Source organism: Stegostoma tigrinum, chromosome 19, assembly GCF_030684315.1.
Source record: "Stegostoma tigrinum isolate sSteTig4 chromosome 19, sSteTig4.hap1, whole genome shotgun sequence".
Taxonomy (NCBI): Eukaryota; Metazoa; Chordata; class Chondrichthyes; order Orectolobiformes; family Stegostomatidae; genus Stegostoma; species Stegostoma tigrinum.
The window spans coordinates 41548807-41575375 of NC_081372.1; the positions used below are offsets into that span (position 1 = coordinate 41548807).

General features: G+C 37.6%; 1 protein-coding gene across 4 annotated transcripts in view; it reads right to left on the reverse strand.

The window, feature by feature from the left end:
• Positions 1-26569, reverse strand: part of nfatc2a (nuclear factor of activated T cells 2a) — a 196312-nt gene that overhangs the window by 111854 nt on the left and 57889 nt on the right. For all 4 annotated transcript variants that reach the window (XM_048549698.1, XM_048549699.1, XM_048549697.1 and 1 more), the window contains 2 exons: positions 23204-24233; positions 14632-14794 (listed from right to left, as the gene is read on the reverse strand). In XM_048549698.1, coding sequence (XP_048405655.1) covers positions 14632-14794; positions 23204-24129 — 1089 coding nt within the window. In that variant the 5' untranslated portion in view covers positions 24130-24233. The remainder of the gene's footprint in view (positions 1-14631; positions 14795-23203; positions 24234-26569) is intronic.

Here is a 26569-nt window from a genome sequence, read left to right on the forward strand (position 1 = left end):
GGAGACAGTATTCCAGAAGTGGTTTAATCAAGCTACAGCATAATTGAAGCAAGACTTCAAAAATCCTGTACTTCAGTCCTCTTGCAGTAAAGACTAATATTTCCTTAGCCTTCTTAATAGCTTGTTGCACCTGCATGTTCACCTTCAGTGACTTGTTGATGAGAAGACCCAAGTGCTTTTGCACATCTACATGTTTCAACCCATGCACATTATTTCTTGCTACTGTCATAGATAATCTCACATTTTTCCATTTTATATTCCATCTGTCATGCTCTTGCACAATCATTAAAGTGGTCAAATCCTCTTGAAAACATTTTACATCTTCCTCACAACAAGTTACTGCTATGCTTTGTGTCATTTGCAACTTCAGAAATATCACGTGTTCCTCATGTTAAAACCATTGATATATAGTGAACAGCTGGGGCCGAAATTTTGATCCTGTGGTGCCCCATTAGTCACAGCCTGCCAACGTGAGAATGATCCATTTATTCTTTCTCTCTGATTTCTATCTATTAGCCAATCCTTAATCCATGCTTGTCCACTATCTCCAAACTACGTGCTTTAATTTTGCAAACCAACCGTCTGAAAATCCAAATATAATACATTCATTGACTTTTTTTTAACCAATTTTGTTAGTTATGTCCTCATAAAACTCTGAGTTTATCACATGCAAGTTTCCACTCACAAAGTCATGCTTACAATGCCCAATCAGATCACTTTTATCCAAGTGTTGATTTATCATATCCTTAATGGTTCTCGTATTTTCCTATGATTATTATAAGGCTGGCAGGTCTGTGGTTCTCTGTGTTTTACTCTTTTTCCTTTCTAAACAGCTGGGTTGCATTTGCAAGTTTCCAATCTGCAGGAATTATTCCGGAATCTGTGGAATTTTGAAAAATGATTTACAATGCATCAATTATCCCTGTGGCTACTTTTTTCAACATCTTTGGATGTAGATTATCAGGTCTTGGGTTTATAAGAACTTTCAGCTACTTGGATTTATAATTTCTTAAACCTTCCTCAGACATGAAATCATCATTTAGATTTTCTACTGTTTTTCTATTCCCTATTATAAATTCTCCTGACTCTCTACTTTTAATCCACATTCGTCTGAGCAAAACATCTCTGCTTAATATACCAGAAGAAGCTTTTCCTATCTAGTTTTATGTTTTTGCTCAAATTGTATTTTATTCTTCTTTTCCCTATCAGTTTCTTTGTCCTCCTTTTAAACTGTCCAGCTTGTACAGGTCCCATTTGCCCCAGAACTGGTCCCATGCCTCAAAACTCTGATGCCATCACTTCAGCACCAATTCACTGGCCATATATTCAATCAACTGATTCTTCTGTTGTTATGCTGACTAGCAAATAACACAGACAACAATCCTGAGACGGCTACTCTTGACGTCCTACTTTTAATTTCCTTCCTAACTCCTGAATTCCACTTTCAGGACCTTATCCATCTTCCTGTTTATATCGTTAGTAGCAAATGTAAACCATTTCCGGACTGATCTCCCAATCCTTGAAGCCTCTCCAAGACATTCTTAACTCTGGCACCAGGGAGGCAACTCATCATCCAGAAATCACATTTCATGTTGTAGAAACACCTGCCTGACCTCTATTACTTTTGCCTTTCCATTATTCTTCCCCCTCTCTCCCCTTCCCCTGTATTCCCATTTAGCTGAAATGGACTGGATGGTCATTGCTGCTAAGTTGATGTGAAATTGCCAATTCTGAGATGCCCTGACTTTGCTGAGGGTAGTGGGCTCTCATTGTAGCAGTCACAGTGCTTGCTACACAACTAAAGCTGGGCACTTTGGATTCAACCATATTGCTGAGTAACTGAAGCCACATGTAGGTCAAACTTGATAAAGATAGCCAGGAAATCTTACTGCATACAAGAGTAGCAGATAAAAATAAATGTGGCTTTTTTGCAAATTGTAAATCATACTGCTAAATTATTCAGGCAACACTCATATATTGCTATTGATATTCAGAAAAGCCAGAAGTATAAGATTTGGATTGGTATTACCTATTGGTTGGACACTATGGCTGCTGATTAAGGCACAAAATGGTACTCAATGTATGCACTTCTGCTACCAATCAGAACCAACCTGCTCCAGACATGGGTCAAGGACATCTCTTGTTTGGCCTTTGCTATGATAATGTCTGGTATCATTCAAATCAGAAGTGAGCATACATGCATTGCGTGCTATTTTTTGTTCCGAATCTACATCTTCAGTACTGAAACAGCAGGCACTATCAATCCCAATTTCATATCCATGGCATTACTGAATGCTGGTAGCAAAATGTGAATGTTGCCTGGATAAAGTAACATTGTGGTTTGAACAATTTGCAAGAAAAGCCACATTTATTTTTATCTATCACAAAAGCTGACGTTTCGGGCCTAGACCCTTCATGAATTTAAGATGTTTTTAAGAACTGGTTTAAAATATCACATGTTGCATGGCTCTTGACTGATTACACTGTATCATAAGGAGTTCTGCAGGAATGTGGAAAAATGAGATGAAAGATGCAGTGTTCTTTGTTTTTCTCAAGTTTAAAGTCTAAACAATGTGAATATTGTTATTTCCAACGACAAGAAAATAAAGTATAAATTTTCTTTATTTAGAAGTTTAATAATTATCACATTAAAGCAAGATTCAATATTGTTGTTCATAATATCATGTCAGACTGTACAGATGATTTGCTAACTCTTTTCCCATATTTCAACAGATCTTCAAATTTAACAAAATTAACTATCCACTGCTATTGTCTACATTGAAAGTGTTATTATATCAAAAATAACTATATTTGATAAATCTCTTTCAACTATATAATCCATCTACCACAAAGCTTCTGGGAGTTGGCACAGCTGGAGGAGGGATGAAGAGATGGACATACTAGAGTGACAAGACATACTACTCACTAGAATATACAAAGTTGACATGTGAACTGCAGTGACCTGCAGGATTGTCATTCGAGGCTGGTGTTAGTACAGTAATTCCTCAACCAAACATTATCTGTTATGCAGTGACTACCAATATACCAAACATTCTTTATTAAGTCATTATTTGTCTAATAAAGACAAGCAATTTTCACCAAGAGTTGATATCAAATTCCCTGTTTAGAACAGCCACTTCAGCATAAGTAATGTAGGTACATCTGCAGAAAAACTGAAAAGTGAAGCATTCTGTTCATACTCTCTGGAAACCCAACAATAGAATTTGTCAAACAGTATTGTTAAAATGAAACCCTTCTTATAACATGTATAACTGAATATTTCAGTTTCTTTACTTTGCAAATTTTGGTGTGAAAGTAAATTATATAAGAATGAATTCTTTTTCTGAAATAAAGTTAGTGTGAAATAAAATATGTGAAATAAAAATGAAAGAAAATAAAATCAGAGTTAACATTTCAAGTCCAGTGATCCTTCCTCAGAACTCAATAATCGAAGTACCTCCCTCCTCTCATAAAAGGGTTTATTTCCACTGGAGAGGGGAGGGAGGCACTTCAATTATTGAGTTCTGAGGAATGGTCACTGGACTTGAAATGTTAACTCTGATTTCTCTCCATAGTTGCTGCCAGACTTGTTGAGATTTTCAATCAATTTCTGTTTTTGTTTATGCTTTTGATTGTGATGGATAATAGGCCCTAAGCTATAAATCATCACCAGTGCCAATGATTTTTAAACTTCTCATATGGTTCTCCCAGATTTCTCACCATTGCCCACATTGTTCAGGACCCTGTAAGGTCTCATTCATAGCACTGCGAGGGCAGAGCAATTTGCTTGTAGGATGTGGACATTAAAGGTTGGAACTGCATATGAAACTCTTAGGGAAGTACTTTTTCGAAAGAATTTAAAAATTCACTCCTGCCATAAATGAGAACTCAGAAAAAAACAGAAGGTTGCAACAGCAGGACAGACAGCTGACATGGCTTGTGATTATGAGCTGGTCACAAATACAACCAATACAAGCCCAAGATGGATAGGAAGAACCAGAAGAAAGGAAGGCAAGTTGACAAGGATGAGAATACCCCTTGATCTTCTCCGCAGCCCAGCAAAGGCAATGTTGTGGATGGGAGTGATGCCCAAAGGCTCTAGTGTTTCCATTATTTCAAGGTGGGATATCTACATGCTGATTATTGGAAGCTGCAGCGTAAATGCATGGGACATAGTGCACAAGGTCAATGCATTACAAGGAGCTCTGACCCAGAGTACAACAGACTGAGTTGTAGCTCTGACTGCAGCTGTGAGACCATGCATGAACACTTCTGATATTGTAGAGAAAATAAACCAGACACAGGAAATTCTTGTCAAGAGGAAAATTAACTCCTTATTCCTCAAATGAGGCAAGGAAACATCTAGCCATAGTGATAGATACAGAAGCCATACAAACTCATTTTGCTAGAGAAAGACATCATTTCTGCTAGAAGTTTTCATGAATGTTAAGATTTTCATGAATGATATTAGTGGCAAGTATGCATCTGTACCATCCTATTGTACGACCTCATGACTGGAATGGTAACCATAGAGGTTCTTATTAATTTTTCTGTTGATGGAGTGACTTACCTCCTCAGGCAGGAATGAAGGTCAGACCTTCTCCATAAGAAAGGTCAAGTGACATCATGGCATCGGAGCAAATACAGGAAAATGTTCCAGGAAATTTTCCTTAATGGGTAAAGGCCCGAGCATTAACTGAACAAAGCCTGTCACTGGAGGTCAAACTGACATTACAGACAGATATTTGGCTATTGAAACTTCCTTTGGGGGTTTGGATGATCTGAAGAAGCAGCTAAATAATATTTTTGTCTTGTTGAGTCTCAGTAAGTCAGTCGAGAGTTAAATAAATGATTCAGTTCAAGGTGAACTTGAATGTGAGGTAGTTTCAGGACATTAAATGAAATGAAATGTGATGTGAAAAATAAGGCTTTAATGAGCAAATAGAGATCTCCTCACAAACCTATGGATGAAAGGTGGACCATGAATCACTAAATAGTGGGAGCATCCAAATATTGTCGAGAATGATTAAGGATAGCTCATTTAAGTCCTATGGCAGCACATGTAGGGACCAAGAAGATCCAAGAAGGTGTAAGTCAAAATGTGTACTAGCCAGGTCTTCACAAGACATTACATTTTTGTAAAACAAGCCATACATGGGAGATGGTAGGAAAACCACAGCAAGTAATGAACTTGGCACTTTTAATTCTTGCACCAGTATTTGAGGAACCATTCAGTAGAATATTAGTAGACTATATGGGCCCTATTACTAGGAACAAACACAGGACGCCAGTACATACTTTAGATAATAAGATATCTGCTAAAATAATGACCTAGAAGTTAACCCAGTTCTCCACTTGACACGGATTACTGATGGAGACCTAGACAGATCGAGGTTCAAATTTCACTATCAGTTCACTGGTCCATATAGGGTGGTCTAAAGGATTGGAAAAGTGAGTTATTTGATTGACATCACAAATTTCCAGATAAAGATTGGGCATGCCATACCAATATTCTGAAGTATCTGTCAGGAGAATAAACAGGCACAAATATGTCAACTAATGAAGCAGGTGAGAACAAATGGACAGTGCAAATGAGGCAGAGGGAGGACTAGACTACTCCAAAATTGTACCATTTACTTTCCAGCAGTCACTACTTAAATCTTAGGGAATTTTGAGACCATGTTTTCATAGTGTGATGCAGAAGATCAAGAAAGCATAACCAGACTACTCTCAGGATTTAAGAGTCTGTAGAGATAAACCAAAGTTTACAATTTTATCCAAATATCACAGAACCACAGAATTGTTATGATGTAGAAGGAGACCATTCAGCCAATCATGCCTGCACTGGTTCTAATGCCAATTTCCTGTCTTTTTCTTATTTCCCTAAACACCATTTCTATCCAAATAATCATCCAATGCTCTCTTGAATGTCTCAATTGAACCTGTCTCCAACACATTTTGAATAAGTGCATTGAATAACCTTTCTGCTCACTGTGGAAAAAGTTGTTTTTGTTCTGGCGTAATGGGGACGGAGGAGAATTCTTTGCTATTGAACAGCATCCACATTGCCTAGGTCCAGAGAGACAGGCTCAGGTGAATGCAGCAATCAAACCATGTTGTAAAAGCACCTAATTAAACACAGTCAAAACATGTGAAGCAGTGGTAGGCTTACTAATTATATGGCTTACCTTGATAATATACAAGCATACAATGACACTCGGAAACACTACATCAGATAATCAGAAGCTTTATTTCAAAATTTATAAGCAGCTGAAACCTTACCATGAGTAACTTTTCAAAAGCACAGATAATCTACTTAGCACATATAGTAGGGCAAGGACCAGTGCTGTCAAAAAGAACAGAAGTTCTAGGAATTTCATATCCCTAAATGGAATGAGAAACTGTGAGATTGTTGGGGATTGTGGTATCTAAATTTATGTCAAACTTCAGTATTATAGCTTCTCCTTTCTTTAATGAAAGAAAGTCAAGGCAATGTAGTTAGCAGAGTACAAAACAGCTTTGGAGAGGCTGGAATTTAATTCCATCAGTGAGCCAGTGCTGGTTTCTCCTACTTTTATTAAATTCCTCCGAGTAGCGTTCAATACTGATGGTTTGTTACTAGAAGATGACTCTGGCATAAAGAAGGCCATGAGAAACTTTTCTAAAAAGTTAGCATGGCACCAAAGAGATGTTCTGTGAGTATAAATGCCTCAAAGTATATTTCCTTCAGGAAACACCGACTTATATTGATCATAACCCCTCAACCTTTCTGGAAAAGAATCTAAAACCAAAATGACAGCCTCTTTCATTGGAATTTGCTAATAAAACTTGATCACTCGATAGCTGTTCCCATTGTGTGGAAAAGTAATGTAGGCGTCATTGCATACTTATGTACATACTTACAATATTTACTCAAGAATGTAATGTTATTTGTGTTACCTAAGTATCAAGAAGATATTTGAGGTAATTGTTTAGTTTATAGGCAATGGATGAGAATGGTGCAAACATGTCTTAATTTTTAAAATATTTCTTATTTTTGTCCTCACTTTGTGACAGAACCATTTAAAATGGCATTTTGTTTTTTGAAGAATGGATTTGTTGTGAAGATGTTTGACAGTTTTATTTGTAGGCTGTGTTTCAAGGATTGTGAACACCTGATTGATTTCTGTTTAAAAAAACAATGAAAAGACATAGGAGCCATTTATTAAACAAGGCATTTCTTGCTAGTCACATATCTGATAAATAATTGCATGTTTACTACTGAGCCCCTTCTTGCATCTGCGAGTGTCAGGTTGCATCTTCAGTTTTGGAGATTGCTTGGATGTTTAAGTCAGTGTCCAGCCTGGGAAAAGAGCTTCCCAGTTCAGCTGTCCTCTTTCTGAGAAACAAACTCTTACTGTGGGTCCGGTATGGTACCTGTAACCCTGGTCTGATTGAGTGCTGATTGGCCTCCTGAAGCATATTTGAAAAAAAATCATGCATGACTTTTACCTGAACTGACTGCAGCAGCAAAGATCCCAGAGATATCTGCTGTGTTCTGTGACACCCAGCTCTGCGAGCCAGAATGCCAGACAAACAGCTGTCTGAACATTTCATACATCATTTTTTGCCTTCAAGAACTAAGATCAATTGACCAGAAAGTACAGGGCATAGGGTTAAGGTGAGAGAGGTAGGATTTAAAAGGGACCTAAAGGGCAGCTTTTTCATGCAGAAGATGGTGCATGTATGGGAATGAGCTGCCAGAGGAAGTGGATGGATGCTTGTACAATTACAAAATTAAAAGGCATCTGGATGGGTATGTGAATAGGAAGGGTTTAGAGGGATATGGGCCAAATGCTGGCAAAAGGTAAATCTCAGGAGTGAGAAATCTTGTTGTTTTTCCTTTGTCTAGTGTGTGTGTGTGTGTGTGTGTGTGTGTGTGATGTGTTTATTAAGAAACAAGGCTAATACATTTTGTTATTTTAAGTCTAGCAAAGAAAAAAACATGATTGGTTGTTGTGTCGTGCAGTGAAATGGAAGTAAAGGAAAACAATGCGTTCCTCTCATCTCAATCAGAACAATATAAATAGCTGGAAATTAATAAATTTCATTAATGCTTGCAATTCAATGACTAGTCAAAGTAATTGGGGTTTCTCAGGAGTCTCTTTGGGTTTTCTTGCATTAAATGCTGAATATTTCACAGCTATCTCCATAATGTAGCCTGGGGTGAAGGCAAGGGCAGGGTTAATAAATGATGTCATGCTCTTTCATACTTGGTGGCCTTTTCTCATGAAAACCTAGTGTGGGTGGTTTCTGGATTACAAATCAAGCATTGGTATTAATATGTGCACAGCTTTAATAGGATCACTTACCCATGTCATATGTCAATATGTATCCTTTGAACAAATTAATTCTATGGAGCAAACATCTGAATTTAATAAAAGGTATGGTAAGACCCACCTTTTGCATCGCGCCAAAAACAACTTCCTATCTTACTTCATAAAATCCAAGAATAATAGCTTCTATTTTCTTGTCTGACTCCAACGTTTTGTGAAATAAGTTTAAAACGTGAATGCATTTTTTTCATTAAACTCTGTTAATAAAAGACTAATGTGAGACATTGGGAATATTGAGGTTTTAAGATGCTTGAATCTCATCAGTTATGAATAAAACAATATCGAACTTTTAAAAATCTTTATTTGGCTTTGTGACTGAAAAATCTGATAAAGGCTCAAGTCACCACTGATGAGATAAGGAATTATTCAGAGGATGACTTCCTAATAATAGCCTTCACCCTTCTAACAGTTAAGAAATAAACCTGGAGAAGGATTCACCTTACATGTATCAGTCTTGCCTATCCAAAATCATTAGGTTTCAACGATAGCTACGGCTGAGCTGTAAGCGCAAGTTATACATGTGCTTTCTTTTCATATCAAAATGGATAGGAAGGTCCAAGCAAAACAAACTGAAAAGTGCCTTACATAAGATCGAATATGAAAAGAAAACTTTTCTTAATACAAGAGATGTGATTGTTCAGAAGAGTACAGTGATACCATTTCTATTACCATGTACTGTAAAATATTTAACTTTTCTTTTCATCTGGGCACTACATTTGACTCATGCCAAGCCCCTGTTCCTTATTAATTGTGATGCCAATAGGAAAATAAGTATGCATCAACATTAAGTGACAGCATGGTTGGACTTGGCTTTTAGAGCCAGATCCCTCCTTCTATGGCAAAACAAACTGTTGAAATCCACTGTCTGGGTTCACACAAGAGGAATGGCATTTCAGGCAAGCTACAGGGGGACTGCCAAATGAACTCATAGGTCAGCATGAATCACCAATCTCAAGACAGGAGGGCACTAAATTAGGGAGTATGTGAAATTAGCACTGCAATCTTCTTGATAATGTTTACAGATGTCCAGTGTGTGTATATGTGTGTTTCACGTGTGCAGTACAGTTAACAAGAATTTTGGTTTTAACAGGGTTACAAAAATCCTTGCAAAGGGTTCTGAATGTCAAGACTTAATGACAAAGACTTTCCACTTTCTAGGTATCTCTCATTTCCTACAAATAATTTGGCATGAGTGACATTACAAATTATTTCAAATCCAAAGGTGCACTCATTTCACCATCACTGTTCCAGACTGTGGGCTGTAGCACTAAGCCACGTTCCAGAACTGATGGAATGAAAAGGATGAAAATGGTAAATGAAAAGAACAGAACAAAGATCTAAGATTCTTTTAAATTCACAAGACAGTTGTGATTTTCATGGCCAGACAAGAAGGGGCTTTCATTTATTATAGTGATGCTTTAGAAAACAATCAGTTGATCATGCCTCACTTGGTAATCATGAATAAGTTACAATTACCCTAACACAGTCTATGGTAGTGTGTGCGTCAAGAGACAATGAGCACAATGACAAAATGTATAGATGCAGATGCAATACTTTCAATGTAATGTCCAGCAATTTTACAAATGTTTAAAAATCAAAATTACACGATCTCAGAAAGCCTTAGTGACCGCCAGGCATGAATAGCGCCTGCATTTCAATTACTTTTTCTTTCAAATTTAAAACTGTTTTCGGAGCTTCTTTGATGAATTAGGTTTGTGGTCAAGTATAGCCAAATTTGGGTCAGTTACTGGGCTCAGTTACGAGTATTGTTAGCACCTCACCACCTGTTGATGTTTTATGATGTCAGTGACAAGGATGGCACTACTCAAGATGTCTATTTCTAACCCTGCTAATTTCGCACTGAAGTATATGCCAGCACAACACTGGTTTCAGGGAAGGAAACAAACAGAAAACTGGATAACAGAAATATAAGTAAAACAAACAGGCCATAAAAATTTTGAAAATACATCTACATCAAAATCTTTTACTAACGTAACTTTTCTCACTGCTGTCTTTGGTTAGTTTGTGCATTGAAAGAATTGATTTACACCATTAGTCAGAATGTTCTTTCATACAATCGTAGAATTATACAGTACAGAAGATGCCGTTCGGCCCATCATGTTCTGTACTACAAAAAATATATCTACTCCATTCCACTTTCGCGCACTAGGCCCATAGCTTTGAACATTATGACACTTCAAGTACTCATCCAAGTACCTCTAAAGGTTATGTGATAGCGCCTCAGTTACACTCCCAGGAAGTGCATTCCAGACTCTAGCACCATTTAGGTGAAAATATTCTTCCTCAAAATCCCCCTAAATCTCCTGCCTTTCATTTTAAAATTTTGCCCACTCATTACTGACTCTTCAACTAAGAGTAACAGTTGCATTCTATTCACCCGGTCCATGCTCCTCAAAATCTTAAATACCTCTACCCCGTCCCTCTACAACCTTCCCTACTGCAAAGAAAACAACCCAAGTTTACCCAGCTTCTCTCCATAGCTGAAATGCTCCATCCCAGGCAAAATCCTGGTGAATCCCCTTTGCGTCTCCTCTGCTACAATCACATCCTTCTTATAGTGTGGTGACAAGAACTGTACACAGTACACCAGCTGTGGGTGAGCCAAGGTTCTCCGCAGCTCCAACATGACTTTCCTGCTTCTTATAATCTATGCCGTGACTGATTAAAAACAAATGCCCCTTATGCCTTATCAATCCTATTAACCTGTTTTGCCACAATCAGAGATTTGTGGACAAGCAGTCCAAGATCCCTCAGTTTCTCTGACTTTCCTGGTATCCGGCCAATCATTGAGTGCTCCCTTGTCTTCTTGCTTTTTCCAAAGTGCATCACCTCACATTCATCAAAGTTAAATTCCACCTGCCACTGATCTGTTCATCTGACCAATCCATTTATATTGTACTGTAACTGAACACCTTCCTCCTCATTGTCAAAAACCTTGGCAATCTTTGTATCATTCACACAGAAGATGTCATTATTTTATGAGGTGGAGGAAGAAATAAATCCATGTTTCTATTTCTAAATTTGGACTTAGAGTGGCAACTGAGCCAAACTTCTAACAATCTTAGCTTTGAATCAGAACATTATAGATTTCAATACGTCATAGGCCAATACACATATTCCAGATCATCCAGGCCTTCAGCTCTCAAATTCACTCCTGAAATCTCACCACCTCTCTCCCATTTCTCAAGGAGATCCCAAAAACAAACATCTCCTACACAATTTTGGCAGCTTTCCTCCTTAGGCTCAACGTCTGGCTCCAGCTCATTCTACTCCTGTGACAAGCCTTAGGATGCTTTATTGTGATAAAAGCCCTATATGAATGTAGATAGCTGTTGCAATTGTTTTCTTTAAAGAAACCATAAATGACACAGCTATTTAACATAAAGTTAGGAGTGTTTTGTATTATCAACTGAATGTTATAATGGTATAATGTGCTCTTTTCTCCCCTGATAGCTTAAGCAACTAACAAGGTAAAAATGTGAAAGGGAGTTGTCTATTATTTAAAGTTAAATGAATGTAGTCCATTTATAAATCACTTTGCATATCATTCCTTGTGGGCACATTTGAATGTTTACATATGCTTTGCTCCTGAACACGCTTCCAATTTTGGTTCATTGCCCTTTTACAAATAACTTCCTCTATCATCATGTAGTTTCATCAACCTCCCCCTCACTACAATGCTACATAAATACAAGTGTCTGAGCCACACAAGCATTACCATACCAGGAAATGTGACACACGTTGACGCCCGTTCATCATTTAAAAATGTGACAGATGTTAAATGAACACTTCTCTCCCAGAATCTTAAAATGGAATAATATCTATTCCCTACATACTAATTGTAAAGTTAAATAAGTGCAAAGTGAATGGTGACAATTGTTTCAGTCCTTTAAAACAAATACTGGACTGTTCAAGAGGATGCATGTTTGCAAATGCTATGACTTCTGGCCAGATCTATAAAGTAGAGGAAGAAGCATCAAGATGAAAAAAAAACCACAGATCTCAGTCAAAGGATGTGAACCCAGCTCGTGTTCAGCACACATGCAAAAAAAAAGAGGGCAACCAAATACTATGCAAAAATTAGTTGTTCACATCAAGTAACCATGCGAATGTTGTGTTATTGAGAGAATTTCATTTTAGATCATTTATATTTAGGGATTGGTGGAAGTAGTGTCAGTCTCAGGGTGTGTTTGAACAATAATAGATACATTGGCAAATTAGGCCAGATTAGATTAGCAACTGGATGTTCCATGGAAAGAGAATAAGGGGATTTTAGCTCAAAGGCAGCTACCTGTCTTGTGCAGTGGGAGGTACAGTTCATATTGAGGGCCAGATCTCATTATCATACACCTGGTAAACTTCTCTCCCTAACAGGTCATCTCATTGCAGCTCCAGCCTAAAATAAGTCTAAAGCACAATCTAATTTGTTGGTAAATCTCAGAAGCATGAAAAAATCCTAAGGGACATGGATTGGGTGAATAGCCAAGGTCTTTTTCCTAGGGCAGGGGAATCCAAAACTAGAGATCATAGTTTAAGGTGAGAGAGGAAAAATTTAACAGGGACCTAAGCAGCAACTTTTCCTGCAGTGGGTGGTGCATGTATGGAATGAGCTGCCGTGGAAATGGAGGAGGCTGGTACAATTACAACATTTAAAAGACATCTGGATGGGGATATGAAAAGGAACGGTTTAGAGGATTATAGACCAAACACTGGAAAATGGGACTAAATCAGTTTAGGATTATCTGGTCAGCATGGATGAGTTGGACTGAAGGGTCTACTTCCATGCTGTATAACTATATGACTCTATGAGAAGTGATCGTATCAATGTCTAGTAAAATGATACCAGCTCATTGTTATCCAAGTATCTATTGTGAGATTTACAGTGAAGAAATATATTAAGAGGCTTTATCCTGCATAAAACACTGGGAATAGTGATACTTACAAACCACAAAGAGTAATAGATGGATTTTCATGACACAATATCATTTTCCCCCATCAACTCTAGCAGGATTCCGAAGTGGATATCAAAATATAAGACATTCTTGAGCCAATCAAGAGTTTTAAAGTGTTAACAAATATCAGGAGTAGCCAAATTAGTGTTCAATTCTGAACTTCCCTAAACTCTAAATAAGAGATTTCTAGAAAAAATAATTGTGGTCGCATTGTAAGCCATTGAAAAGCACTATCAATTTTTCCATGGTCGCAATGTTTCTTTTTAATTTTTCTGTGTTTCCATCAGTGGAAGACCAGCACCAAAAATTACAAGAAACACACCGATATAGGTTCATGTTGGAAAAGACAGCACCGTATTGGGGGTGGGCTGAATTTTTATAATCCTAATTCTAGCTGATTATTAGTCAATGATGCTGCTGCATTAATTCTTTAAAGCCAGCATCAAATTAATCCAGGCAGTTGTTGAGTGCCCCATACAACAGCCTGTAAATATATCCTGGCTCAAAAAGTTTCTGGACCGTTTCCAGAATGGTCTCAAAAAGGACTGCTGTTAAGGCTATATATATTACCTGGTACAAATGAATTGTTTGTTTGAATAAGGTTCTACAATTAACATTTCAGTTAGGCATAATCTGTCACTGTTTAAAAGTCCTGCTGAAAACCGTATTGTTTTCACTTCAGGTGTTCTTATGGTTGTGAAAATCTTGTCCCTCCCTCAATAATTAACCACTGAACTCATGTTTATCAGCTGTTGAGAATGATCTCCTAATACTTGAAACTGAGAGATCCTCCCCTCTCTTTCTCTCTCTCCTTTTATGGTCTGCAATGCCTTTTATGGGTTTTGCGCATAAAATTATCAATTGGAAAACACAGGTGATTAACTGGTGGTGGTCAATGGCTAAAAGATAACTTCACGAGTGATTTGGTGGATGGGAAAAAAATGTTCAGTTGTGTGTAAGAGCACATCAGGGTATAAACAAAAGAAAAACAGAACTAATGGAAAACCTGTCAATGCTAGAGGAATCAAAACATGTCTTCGATCAATGCATGACAGGAATTTTGAGAACAGAATACAGTGCTAAACTACGAAAGACATCAAAATGTACTTAAAATATTCTCTGGTGCTGCAAAAGTATGAAAATTGACGAATGACAACTTCTTAAAAATAAGCACAAGAATAGTATTTGCTTATTTTAAGCAAATCTGTAAGTCTTATGCTTCAACAAAATAGTCTATAATCCTAGTTGTAAGTGAAATCACCCTTCTTAATTGAATAGATTACCTGGACTACCGGGTGGCTCCCATTAGGAGCTTTAACTGCGCCACGACTGCCTTCTGTTTCATAATGTGCCCGATGGTGAGGCTTGGGCTGTATTTCAATCTTCAATTCATATGGTTCTGATGAACTCAGCAATTGCCACTCCAAAGGAGGAAGAGATGGGATGCTGTCAGAGAACAAAACAATGGGAACTATTTTATTGTTTTTGCAATTTATGAAACAAGTATACATTCCAACACTTAGAAAATACAAATGACGTTCTGTTAATTTCTTCTTTGATATTCCTGTATTGATTTTATCCTGTCCTTTAGCAAAGGATGAAAAATATTTTGCTATGAATTGTATTTGCATTCTAAGTTTTGTGATACCCTCTGAGAGAACAGCCTTGCCCTTGGCTTGTCCCTAACAACCTCGGAACACATATAAATTCCAGGACTGCAGTGCATGATGAGAAGTACAGTACTGTACAATATTTGGGTCTCCTGCAATACAGAGGGTGTATTGTCTGGTTGTTACAGTTTGAAACAAACAGCATTTTATTTCCCCAACCAGCTATGCAGCTATTCTACATTTTCTTGCAGTTCTCAACTGAAAATGTAGAAATATGGACATCATACCTAGGGGACAAGAGGAAACCTGTAAAAAAAATCATATAATCTTTGTTTGAACTTGTATCCACAAAATCAGTTCATGTCCTTTGGTACAGCTCATACCCTGGAACTGTGACACGATGTGGTAAAGTCATCTGGGAATGGTACAGGTAAGGTTGTGCATTAGGTGATAGAGGATGAATGGAGCAGAATTTTTACAAATGCCAGTTAGTGATGAGATATTGTGGGATCAATTCCCTGTAAACTTAGAAGAAAATCCAGTGTTCAGAATTATTGGAAGGCTATAACCAGATTCTTGTTTTAAGAAATTGAAACAAGTTAAATTTTAACTATACAGAAATTTCCACTGTCTGTGTGTTATTACTTCACATTGATGGGGCTATAGTGAAATACCATGTAAAGGAGGAACAACATCATGTCATTTCAAATGCTTCATGGCCAATGAAGTACTGTGAAATATAATCACTACTGTAATATGGGAAAACTCAGCAAAAAAATTGTATAGAATGTGATTGATTGACACTTGATGCCCAGGAAAATGACCCACTGGACACACCAAATAAATACAGATTACTAGACAAAATTAATTAAATCAAAGCTGTAAATCAAAATAATTTTTAAGCACCATGTGTGAATTGTCATATTATTCCTCTGTTCAATTTCACACATGAAACTCACAATATAAAGTAAGAACAAAAGGCTATCAGAATGAACACAGAGATATGCTAAAATTCTAACAGAAAGCATGTAACCGTAACAGGAACAGAATATGTCATGGGAAAATTGTGGGTGATGAACTCCTAAAGTCAGAATAAGGCTTTTATTATTCATATGTGCATGATCACATTTTTTAAAACTGCTGTTACTTCATAACCAGTGTGTATAGTCAATTTGAAAATCAAGGCTTAAACAATAAAAGTGACTTTTTAAAAATCAAAGAGAATGATTTTATAAGATTCATCTGGGTGTGTCAGTTGTGTAATGTATTGAAAGTGCCAGATGCTATTTTGCAGATTGACACAACGTCGTTCTGAAATAGGGCCTCACACAGGAAGTTTCAGCTAAATGACAGGTTAGAAAGGGCTGACATCCGGGTAGATATGACATTTTGTTAATATGAAAAATCATTTGCTGTTATGTGCTTTTAGATACAAACAATAGGATAAAACAGGTAAGTGGAGCAAGTCACTCACCTTCCCATTATCTAGCTAGCACCTACATCAACATCCAGAAGGAGGAAAAATGCTGGACTTATGGGGAAGGCATTGAAAGAGTTAAATATCTAATGAAACTACTTTTCTTTAGGCAACACAATGTCAAAAGCCAAAACAATAACAATTATACTTAAAATAAAATGGCTTCTATTTTGAATTTATCCTGCAGCATTATTGGCAGATTATTTTGAAAACATTGTAAAGTATTATTGTCAGGTTGTATCTGAAAATATATCACATTGATTTACACAGGATCAGGTCACATCGTAATATCACTGAACCATGATATATGTAGTCTGTGATTCACATATTTAGGAGGAACTGTGATTTCTCTTTAAAATAAAATTTCTCTTTAAAATAAGCCCACATCTTGTATGGATGCATTGTGTTATCACAAGTTACATTAAAATAACCTTTTTGGGTTGAATGCTTCCTGTTTTACATTCCGTCATTTCTCTTTTCAAATTCACTTCCCCATCTACTTCACCATTTGACTCAATAGCAAAAACATCTTGTGAGATTTTCTTCAACTAATGTTAGGACCTGCTTTGAATAGGCAAAATTGTTATCTTAAACGAAACCAGAAATTGCTGGAAAAACTCAGCAGGTCTGACGCCATTTGTGAAGACAAAGCAGAGTTAATGTTTTGAGTCCAGTGACCCTCCTTCGGAACAGTTTAGAACAGAGTTCTGAAGAACTCAAAATGTTAACTCTGCTTCCTCTCCACCAATACTGGCAGGCCTGCTGCATCTCTCCAGCAACTTCTGATTTAGTTTTAGAGCTTCAGCATCCACAGTTCTTCTTTGTTTCATAAAATTATCATCTTGTTATATTATGTTTCAATTTAGTGAATTATTAGCATCAGGATGTTAAACCCAGATATTGCATGATCTCTCTTACATTCAATTATATCATAGGCCCACTTTTTATTCCTATTATTGTTATATTCAATGCAGTTGTGCTTTAGAGATATTTTAATTTCTTTTCTAGTCAACAAACAGAGGATCAATGTTAATCCCAATACAATTGATTAATTTGGCCTCAATGTGAAATGAATCCTGAATTTATTTAAAGACACCTGCAGTAAAAATAGTATTGACCTAAAGCTGAAGAAAGTTTTGGAGCAAGTCTCTACCCATTGATAGCCAAAGATAAATCATACCTATCCTCGCCAAGATGACACAGTGTGGTGCTGGAGGAGCACCGCGGGTCAGGCAGCATCAGAGGAGCAGGGAAGTTGATGTTTCAGGTCTCACCATGAAACATCAACTTTCCTGCTCCTCTGATGCTGCCTGACTTGCTGTGTTCCTCCAACTCCACACTGTGTTGTCTCTGACACCAGCATCTGCAGTTCTTGCTTTCTCTACGCTTATCAAGAATTTTACAAACCGGGATAGGCTGATTACCTTTGTGTCAAGATCCACGATATAATCTCAGAATTAATAGTTCAGCAATAGGTTTGGCTATGTGTGTGAATGATGAACACAACCATTGTTAACTTTTGTATTGATGTTAACTTTTAGGTTTAAAGTGGTGAAATATCCTTGCGAGGAGATGGATATGGGATAGCTGCTAATATTGCCACACCTGTAGCTGAATGTCATTCTTGTTATTATGTGGAACTTAAAATTCTGGAATCCCAACACAAGTGATGTTTTTGTCATTATAAGTTTGCAAGTTTGCAATGGCAGAATGAGATGACAATCTTAAGTTTTATGTAGCTTCTAAAAAAGAATAACTTTCATTTATAAAATGCCTTTATGGAGTCAGGCCATCCAAAAATGCTTCATATCCAGGGGAGTACTTTTGAGGTTGAATAATTGTTGTAATCATGGAATCTTAATGACACAGAACAGGAATATTCCATCATGCCTGTATTGGCCTTTTGCTCGAACTACAGTATTAATTCCACTTCCCTGCTCTTTTCCCCATGCTCACAGTGTCCTGAAGAAGAGTCACACCAGAATTGAAACTTTGTTTCTTCGTCCAAAGATGATGCCAGACCTGCTGAGTTTCCCCAACATTCTCCAGCTTTGTTTTTATTGTTTTCCCATTCCCTTCACTAATTCTCTTTTGAAAGTCTTATTGAAACTACTTCCATCACTCTTACAGGCAACCCACTCCAGATCGTAACAACTCATTACAGAAATTTTATTTTCCAATGTCATTTTCTTTGCCAACCATCCTAAACTTGTGTCCTCTGATTACAGATACTTTTGCCTCTGGAAACAGTTTCTCTGGAATTTATTCTGTCAAACTCTCAAAGTCTCCTTAATGCTTGTTGCTCTAACTAGAGTAAATTCACTTTCCCCAGTTTCTCCACATAGCTTAAGTCCCTTTTCCCGTGGTAAAGTTTGAATAAATCATCTTTACTCCCTCTTTAATGCCTTGCTAAAATGTGGTATCCAAAGCTGAACAGAATACTCCAGCCTTACATCCTGCTAAAATGTGATATTCAAAACTGAACAGAATACTCCAGCTGAGACTTAACCAGTACAGGAAAAGTAAGAAACGCAGCAACCAGTTTATGCACTGCAAATGCCTACAAACAGCAATGATATAAACAACAAGGTAAAGTATTCAAGGCAAGATAGTAAGAACTGCCAATGCTGGAGTCAGAGATAGCACAGTGTTGAGCAGGGCAGGCAGCATCAGAGGAGCAGGAAGGCTGACATTTCGGGTCAGGGCCCTTCTTCAGAAATGTTCATTGAATGAGAAAGCTTGACCACAATGAATTTCTCTGCTTTTGATATTTTCCAGTCAACCTGTTCAGAGATGTACCCATCATTGGATCCACCTGAGACAGCAGACAGATCTTTGGTTTAATGTCTCATCTGAAAGATGGTTCCAACATCAGCGCAGTGCTCCCTCAGTGTGGTCACGGAGTGTCAGCCAAATTTAAGTGCTCAATTATCTGGTGTGGAACTTGAACATATGACCTTCTGATTCGGAGACAAGAGTGCAATCACTCAGCCATAGCTGGCAAGCATTACAGCTCCAAAATTGCAATGTTTGCACCCTGTTTAACACTTCAAAAAATTGGAGGACAGTCTTCAAACAAAATACAGCACATCTAATCAGCATGGGTCGTGTATTTTTCACTGAAGTTTACAACTATGTCACTCTTAACAATCTTGTGAACCTTTCACATTCCAACAATTTAAATAAATGAATACTAAAGTAAATATTACAAGTGCTATGGTGGCTGTTTCTAGTCTCTAATATAGGTGGGGAGGGTAGAGCCTTGGATAAAAATGGATCTAATTTGAATACCAATGAATGCTAATTAAGAAGACTTGCTGAGCTGGAAAATTCAGAGGTTTTCTGAAATAAGTGTTTAAATCCTCTGTTAGGGCTGGCCTATAATTGTGATGGCTAACATGCTTCATAATTGTATTTTTCAAAAACTATTAATTAGCAGAAGCAAGAGAAATGCTGCGTAATATGTTGCTGCATGGTGGAAATATTTTCAAAATAGCGTTGATGTCTCTTTACACTACCTATCCATTCCTTCCTGTCAGTAAATGCTTAAATGTTAAAAACAGCATTTGATTAAAAAAATCCAAAAGAGCCATATACCCTTTTTGAATAGTTAAAGCCTTTCAAAGATAAAAGCCTACAAATACGAGCTAATCTGTAAAATTCAGCTAATTGTGCAATTTAAGTACCTTCGTAAAACAGAAGTCTTCATTTAGTTCTTATCTAATATTTTGCCTTCTCTGAGCTCACCTTGTTGATGTGACTCGCCTTCTATTTCTTCAATCCCATTAAAGTTAAAAGGCTGTTCATCCATTTTCCACTCCCGATCCCTACATTAGCTGATCATATAAACAACATTTAGTTGCACCTATAAGTTTGCAAGGTACTGCCCCACCTCCAATCTTATCTTCCCTTACAACAGCATTAAATGTTTTGTTGGCTCCAAATCCATTCCCATTTTCCATAGAACAACATGTTTGAATCTCTCCAACTTTGTCTTCAACCAGCCACAGTATCAAAAGAGCCCTTACCAAAGTCAAATATGACAATGTATGACAAACATAAGCCTCCCCTCCTTATCCTTCTCAACAGATCTGCAATTTCTGATTACATGGTGGGATCACACCATCATCTCCAATCGCTCTTTTCTACCTGTGCTGAACAGCTATCACTTGCTTCTCTGCATACCTTGCTGATAATAGCCAAAGAATTACTTGCAATGGCTTCTCATCCTGCTTATGCTCTGTTGCCTTTAGTGTCCCCTACCATCAATCTCTCCCCCTTTCTTCACTTACACAATATTCCTTGGCAACATCATCAAATGTTTCTTACATGTGTGCACATCATCAAAGGTTTCTTACATGTGTGTACAAGCCCAACTTTATATCATGACCACTTCCCCCAAATCCTCAATTGTTGCTAAATAATTTGTCAGCGTATCTGACATCTCGCACTACATAAGCACAAATTCCTCCCAGTTAAATATCGAGAAGACATTGCTTTTGATCCCCACTCCAAACACCATCCCAAGCTACTGACTCCATATCTTTGGAAACAGTTTGAGAATTAGTCAGCATTTGCAATCTTGATATTACATTCAATCCCAAAATTACATTCTGATTTCATTCTCATTAAAATAGTCTGTTTCTACATCTGCAAATTCACTTTACTTCACTACTGTCTCAATTCATCCATTGCTGATACCCTCATTCATGCCTTCATTAAATACAGACTGACATTCCAGTATACTCCTTATTCATTCCACATTCTGTAAACTTGGCATGAGCCAAAACTCTAACGCTCATATCTTAACTTGCGCAAGTCCCATTCCTTCATCACCATGTGCTCACTGACCTACACTGGCTTCTGCTCAAATAACATCTTGATTTTAAAATTCTCATTCTTGTTTTTAAATACCTTCACAGCCATGCCCCTATAACACTGTAATATTCTCCAATCCCTCAAATCTTCATTATCTGTGCTCTTCTAATTCCAGTCACTTGTACATTCCTGATTGTTGCCCCAGAATTCAGTTCTGCCTTCAGTTCCCTTCACCCTCGGGTCTGAAATTGCCTTCCTGCATGTCTATGCCCCACGAAGCTGATTAGCTGGGATCGGAGATGGCAGCACTTAAACAGTTTACTTGATGAAAAAGTGTGCAAATTTGGACCCAGAAAATGTAGCTCCAATTAAAAAGTAATAACAAACATTTTCCTGTCTATCCCATGTCCCAGCTGTCCATATGTCCCATCCACTTTGAAGGTGAAGATCCACTCACAGCAGACAGCTGCAGCAATGGCTACCAATTCCAGTCAAAAAGTGGTCTGCTTTCCTGATGTCTCACTTCCATCCCTGATGTAAAAACCCCTCTCGAATTACAACCCCACATAATCCTTCTCCACCCCATTCCCACTTATCAGACAGAAACCTCATCACTAATGTCACAAAGAGCCTGACCCAGTGAATCACACTTCACAGCAGACTGAAGGCAGAGACAAGAATATCATATGGGATTGGTCCCACCTCTTGATGTCTACCTCCATGGGAAATTCCAGTCCACAATGTTGTAGGTCAAGGACCTTCTGTCAGAATCAAAATGAAATCTGTTTTGCCCTTCTCTGATGCTGTCAGACCTGCTGAATATTTCCAACATTTTCTATTTTCATTGCCAGTCAAGCCTTGCACCTGTTACAGTGATGTACTGAATTCATATCTGATCTGCAGTTACAGTGAACGACCCTTACTATGAGTTCCTTCTCCAAGCACAATATGGGCCTTCCCTGGTATGTTTGTGATGATTGGACAGTTGAAGTGTTAGTTATTGAAAATCGAGTTAAGTCAATGATTCCTTAACGTGGTGACAATCAGATCAAAGATCATTTTATAAAGCCGGAGACACAAGACAGTTGCTACAATAATCAGTTAAGAATTCCCACTTTCTAATGATGTCCTATGTTACATTAGATGCTTATTTTGATTAACATTCCTTTTGCAGAATCACCACAATTCCAACATTCAGCTAAAAAATAAGTCAAAAAGGTGAAGTATAATGATTATGCACCAGTAACTGTGGAATAATACTCCTGCTATTATATCAAGGTTAGGATTTTCAAAGTTAGGTTTAACTGAGTGAAGCTTTCTGTTAAAGTTAACCAATGTGTTGCCACCATCTGGTACTTCAGAATGTGATACTGTAGAAAGACTGACAGGATCAGTTCTCTCTTACAGTAAAGATATGGACGTGATCAATTGATTACACCAATTACGCTAATGCATATTATTGTATCAATTACTCACTGGTATGTACGAGTAAAAGTATTCATTGGTCTCAGTATGTACCAGTAGTAATTATCTCTGTTTGATTCTTAATTGTCAGCCCTCACCTCCATTTTTAAACTATGGGCCTTCTCACATTCAAAAACCACTATCAATTAAGAATATAATTTTTGTCACACTCACTATCTGAATTGGTGTGTGGACTTGAAAGATTTTGATTTAATTGCAATAGAAGATCAATAGAAATCATATGCAGTTTTTGGGACATTAGTTAGAACCCAGGTGAAAACATATATTCAAGATGGAGCTGAAAGGATGAAGAGGTTTGGAGGGAAATCGGGAATGGGATGCTGTAACTGCATAATCAGCCATGATCATATTGAATGGTGCAGCAGGCTCGAAGGGCTGAATGGCCTATTCCTGCACTTATTTCCTATGTTTCTATCAATTCTGTTTGATTTTTGATGTTAGGATGGAATATAAAATAAAACTTACCTGCAGGGAGGTTTGGGTTTTGTCCGATGTAATGGATGAGGGGGCATCAGGAAAAGCGGATCAATACTGTAGATGTCTTTCTTCACGTCCTGACACTGCCCTGAAAACTCGACAAAATTCGCTATGGTAAAGCTAGTAAGTTTTTCATCTTTACATATGTCAGTTTTAAGGGATGATGGTGGAGTAAGATCCATGATCCGAGCCTTTATTGGAAGTACTTCGCCTAAGTCGTTGTTGGAATCGGTGGTGAGGGTGCTCATGGCATCGGCCAGGCTTGCAGAATTTGAAAATTGGTGCAAACTGGGTTCTTCAATTGCAATAACTCTTGGTGAAGCTTGTGGAGAAGGCGTTCTTGAGCGGTCACAGGAGTACCTCCTCTTCCCACAAGGTGATGATGACCTTGAAGAAGTTCGGGGGGTTGGGGACGGTGACCTTGCACCTGGCCAGTTTTCAATGTGAGTGGATGGTGAGTTGACAGGTGATGTTCGTGGAGAATGGTGAGCACCCTGACCTTGATATTCTTCTGAGCCATTCTTTGGTGAGACACACGGAGATGTTAATGGAGATGTCTGAGGGGACATGCCATAATGGGAACAGCTGGACTCGTGAGACACAAAGGAATGCCAACTTGTGGAAGAGCCACTACTGGCAGGACTGAGTGGGTCTCTATATACAATGCTTTCTGAGCCTGGCACAGGTAAAGTAACTCTAGGAATTGTAGTGGGAGAATGATATGTTTGCTCTCCACAACTAGCTGCATGTGGAATTACATGGAACAGTCCAGGGGATGGTGTGATCTCAATTCTTGGACTTTCTACTCCAGATGAAACAGGGGGTTTTACAGCTTCTAGGTAGCATTTGAAATCTCTGCTTTCTGCTTGACTGTATTCACTCATACGTTCTCCACTTAATACTGCAGATGCCATAGAGCTACATGACTGAGATCCATAATGGGAGACATCAATGGTTGGGTAGCCAATTCCAGAAGGATGAACAATGCCTTTATGAGAAGCAGCAACATTTTCTGCCTCTGAAATAGAAAGGAGCACCAAGTTATTATTGTGCAGCTCATAAATTTATAAATGGCTACTGAGTAGTGGTACCCATAATTTTCTAACTGTTAAACAGCACTCTTATAATCTCAGGCCTGAATTAGTAACTTGAAAATGTGAACAAAACTTAGTCTGAAAATATACCTTAAAAAATGTTGTGCTAATTCAGGACTCTGAAAATTTAAGCAAGGCTGAAAGAAAAGTTCATAATGAAGGGTGTTACCAACCCTCATTTTGAATTTAAACTGTCTGCCTTCACCATTAGAATAAATATGGAACTGACTGCAGTCATACATTTAAGATTTTAAAAAGGCGAATTGAGATGTTTCTTTCAGTGATTACTTGATCCTCCACAGGCTGCATTGTTAAAGACCCAAGGGCAATTGGTTTTAGTAATCACTCAACTGATGAAAACTTCACCATTCTCTCCTCTCTATATCCATTTCTTACACAGGTCATGCTTTCTTGTATAGGTTTTACTGTGTCTTTAACAGCGAAATGTAATTATTATTGATGAGATTATGGGAGCAGGTAAAATGTATACCAGAGAGATCATACAATGTCTGTCCTTGACTTCTTTCCAAGTTAGTGGCAACTATTAATGCTTCTTTGCTGATTACAAATTTCAGCATCTATATTTTAGCCTTTGAGCTGCTGGGATAACAGACTTTATAGAGATGAGTTTAAATAAAATATCGAGTAGACCAGAGCTAGAGAGGGAGGAAATCTGCACCCAAACTTTATGCATAGACTCTGGTTAGGATCAAAAAATGTCCAGGTGTAAACTAGTGTGAAACTGATATGAATAAAATCTAGAAAATTTCTACTTTGTATCATTATCTACATTGAGTGAGTTAACCTTGGTTTTCCTGAAGGCAGATAGAAAGGATATTACAGTATGCCTCACATGGACCTTGCACATGAAGCACATGGCATTGGAGTTAGACAAGACAGTGTGGTGGTGTTCCTAAATTCCAACATACTGCTGTTGCTCAATGAATTAGCTCATGCACAAACAATGTTCACGTAGATTTGATACGGCTTTCACTCAGGGATTGTAACTCATTATGAGTCAGTGTTGAGAACAGGAGATATTAAAGGGCAAGAGCAACACATTTTTCCAAAGTATATTACTGGGACATTCACAACTTTCTATTGAGATGCTGCCAGGCATCAAAATAAGCAAGTGTTTGACCTCTCTGCATTCATAATTCACTCCATTGGTTTTTATAGCTGACAACAATGCATTTATGTCATGTTGACGAGTGACTCTGATTTTGTCATTTCAACAAAGTTACAAATGAGAAAACTAGCTTGCAGTAGAGTCAATCTGAGCATGTAATTTTATTTCTATTAGAAAACATAGTCTGAAGTCACATTTGGGGAATGGAAGTCAATCTTAGTCTTCAAGCCCTTGAAGATCAATACAGAGGTTCAGATGCAGAATTTCTGATTTTCATAACACAAGTCCGCAAGTATTGATATTTATTTTAAGCTTCATTCTGCCATATTTCTAAGAGTGTTTTACATCTCATTAATATTTTCCAGGGCTCTGCTTCATTCTGACACTGAAGAGCAAACTTCACTATCAACCTGCAATCTGCTTAGTAGAAATTTAACAGTATAAAGTATCAAGTTCAAGATGGAAAGAGAGTACACTACACCTTCTATTAAATGGTTATTCACTTACTTTCAGAACATAATCTCCTGAGGGAAATAAATAATCCTTTTTTAAAAAAAATAACACTCATTTCTAATGAAATGTTAACAAAACAAAACTGTATAATATGAACCTAATATTCTTCAAACCTGAACCATTCTATTCTACAAATAACTAAAACTGTTCAATTGACCAAGTTTATTTTTCAGATTTGCTTCTACTCCGAATAGACAGCTGCTGAAATAAACAAGCCAAAGAGGTAGTGTCTTCATGCAAACTTTATTCCCAAACTTCAGATTTTAACTAAACTGTTCCCAGAAGTAAAAACGAAAACTGCTGACCATTATGAAACTGAGGGTTGCCATTCCTACATAGCCTGTGCCCATCAGTGTGTTAATCAAGACAACGTATTTTGAAAGAAACATTGCATCAAAAAGTTAATGTGACCACTTTAGTGAACTGTAATAACAGACACACATCCACATTCTAGCGCAATTAGCTTTAATTAATCCACTTTATCTGAAAGCCACAGCTTGATGTAAATGTGATCACCTACACTTTTTGGATTTGTTGGATTTTTTAATATAACTAAACTCAATAATCTAATTGCTGCTAATCAAAGTCTACTCCCCAAGTTTGCACGTGTAAAACACA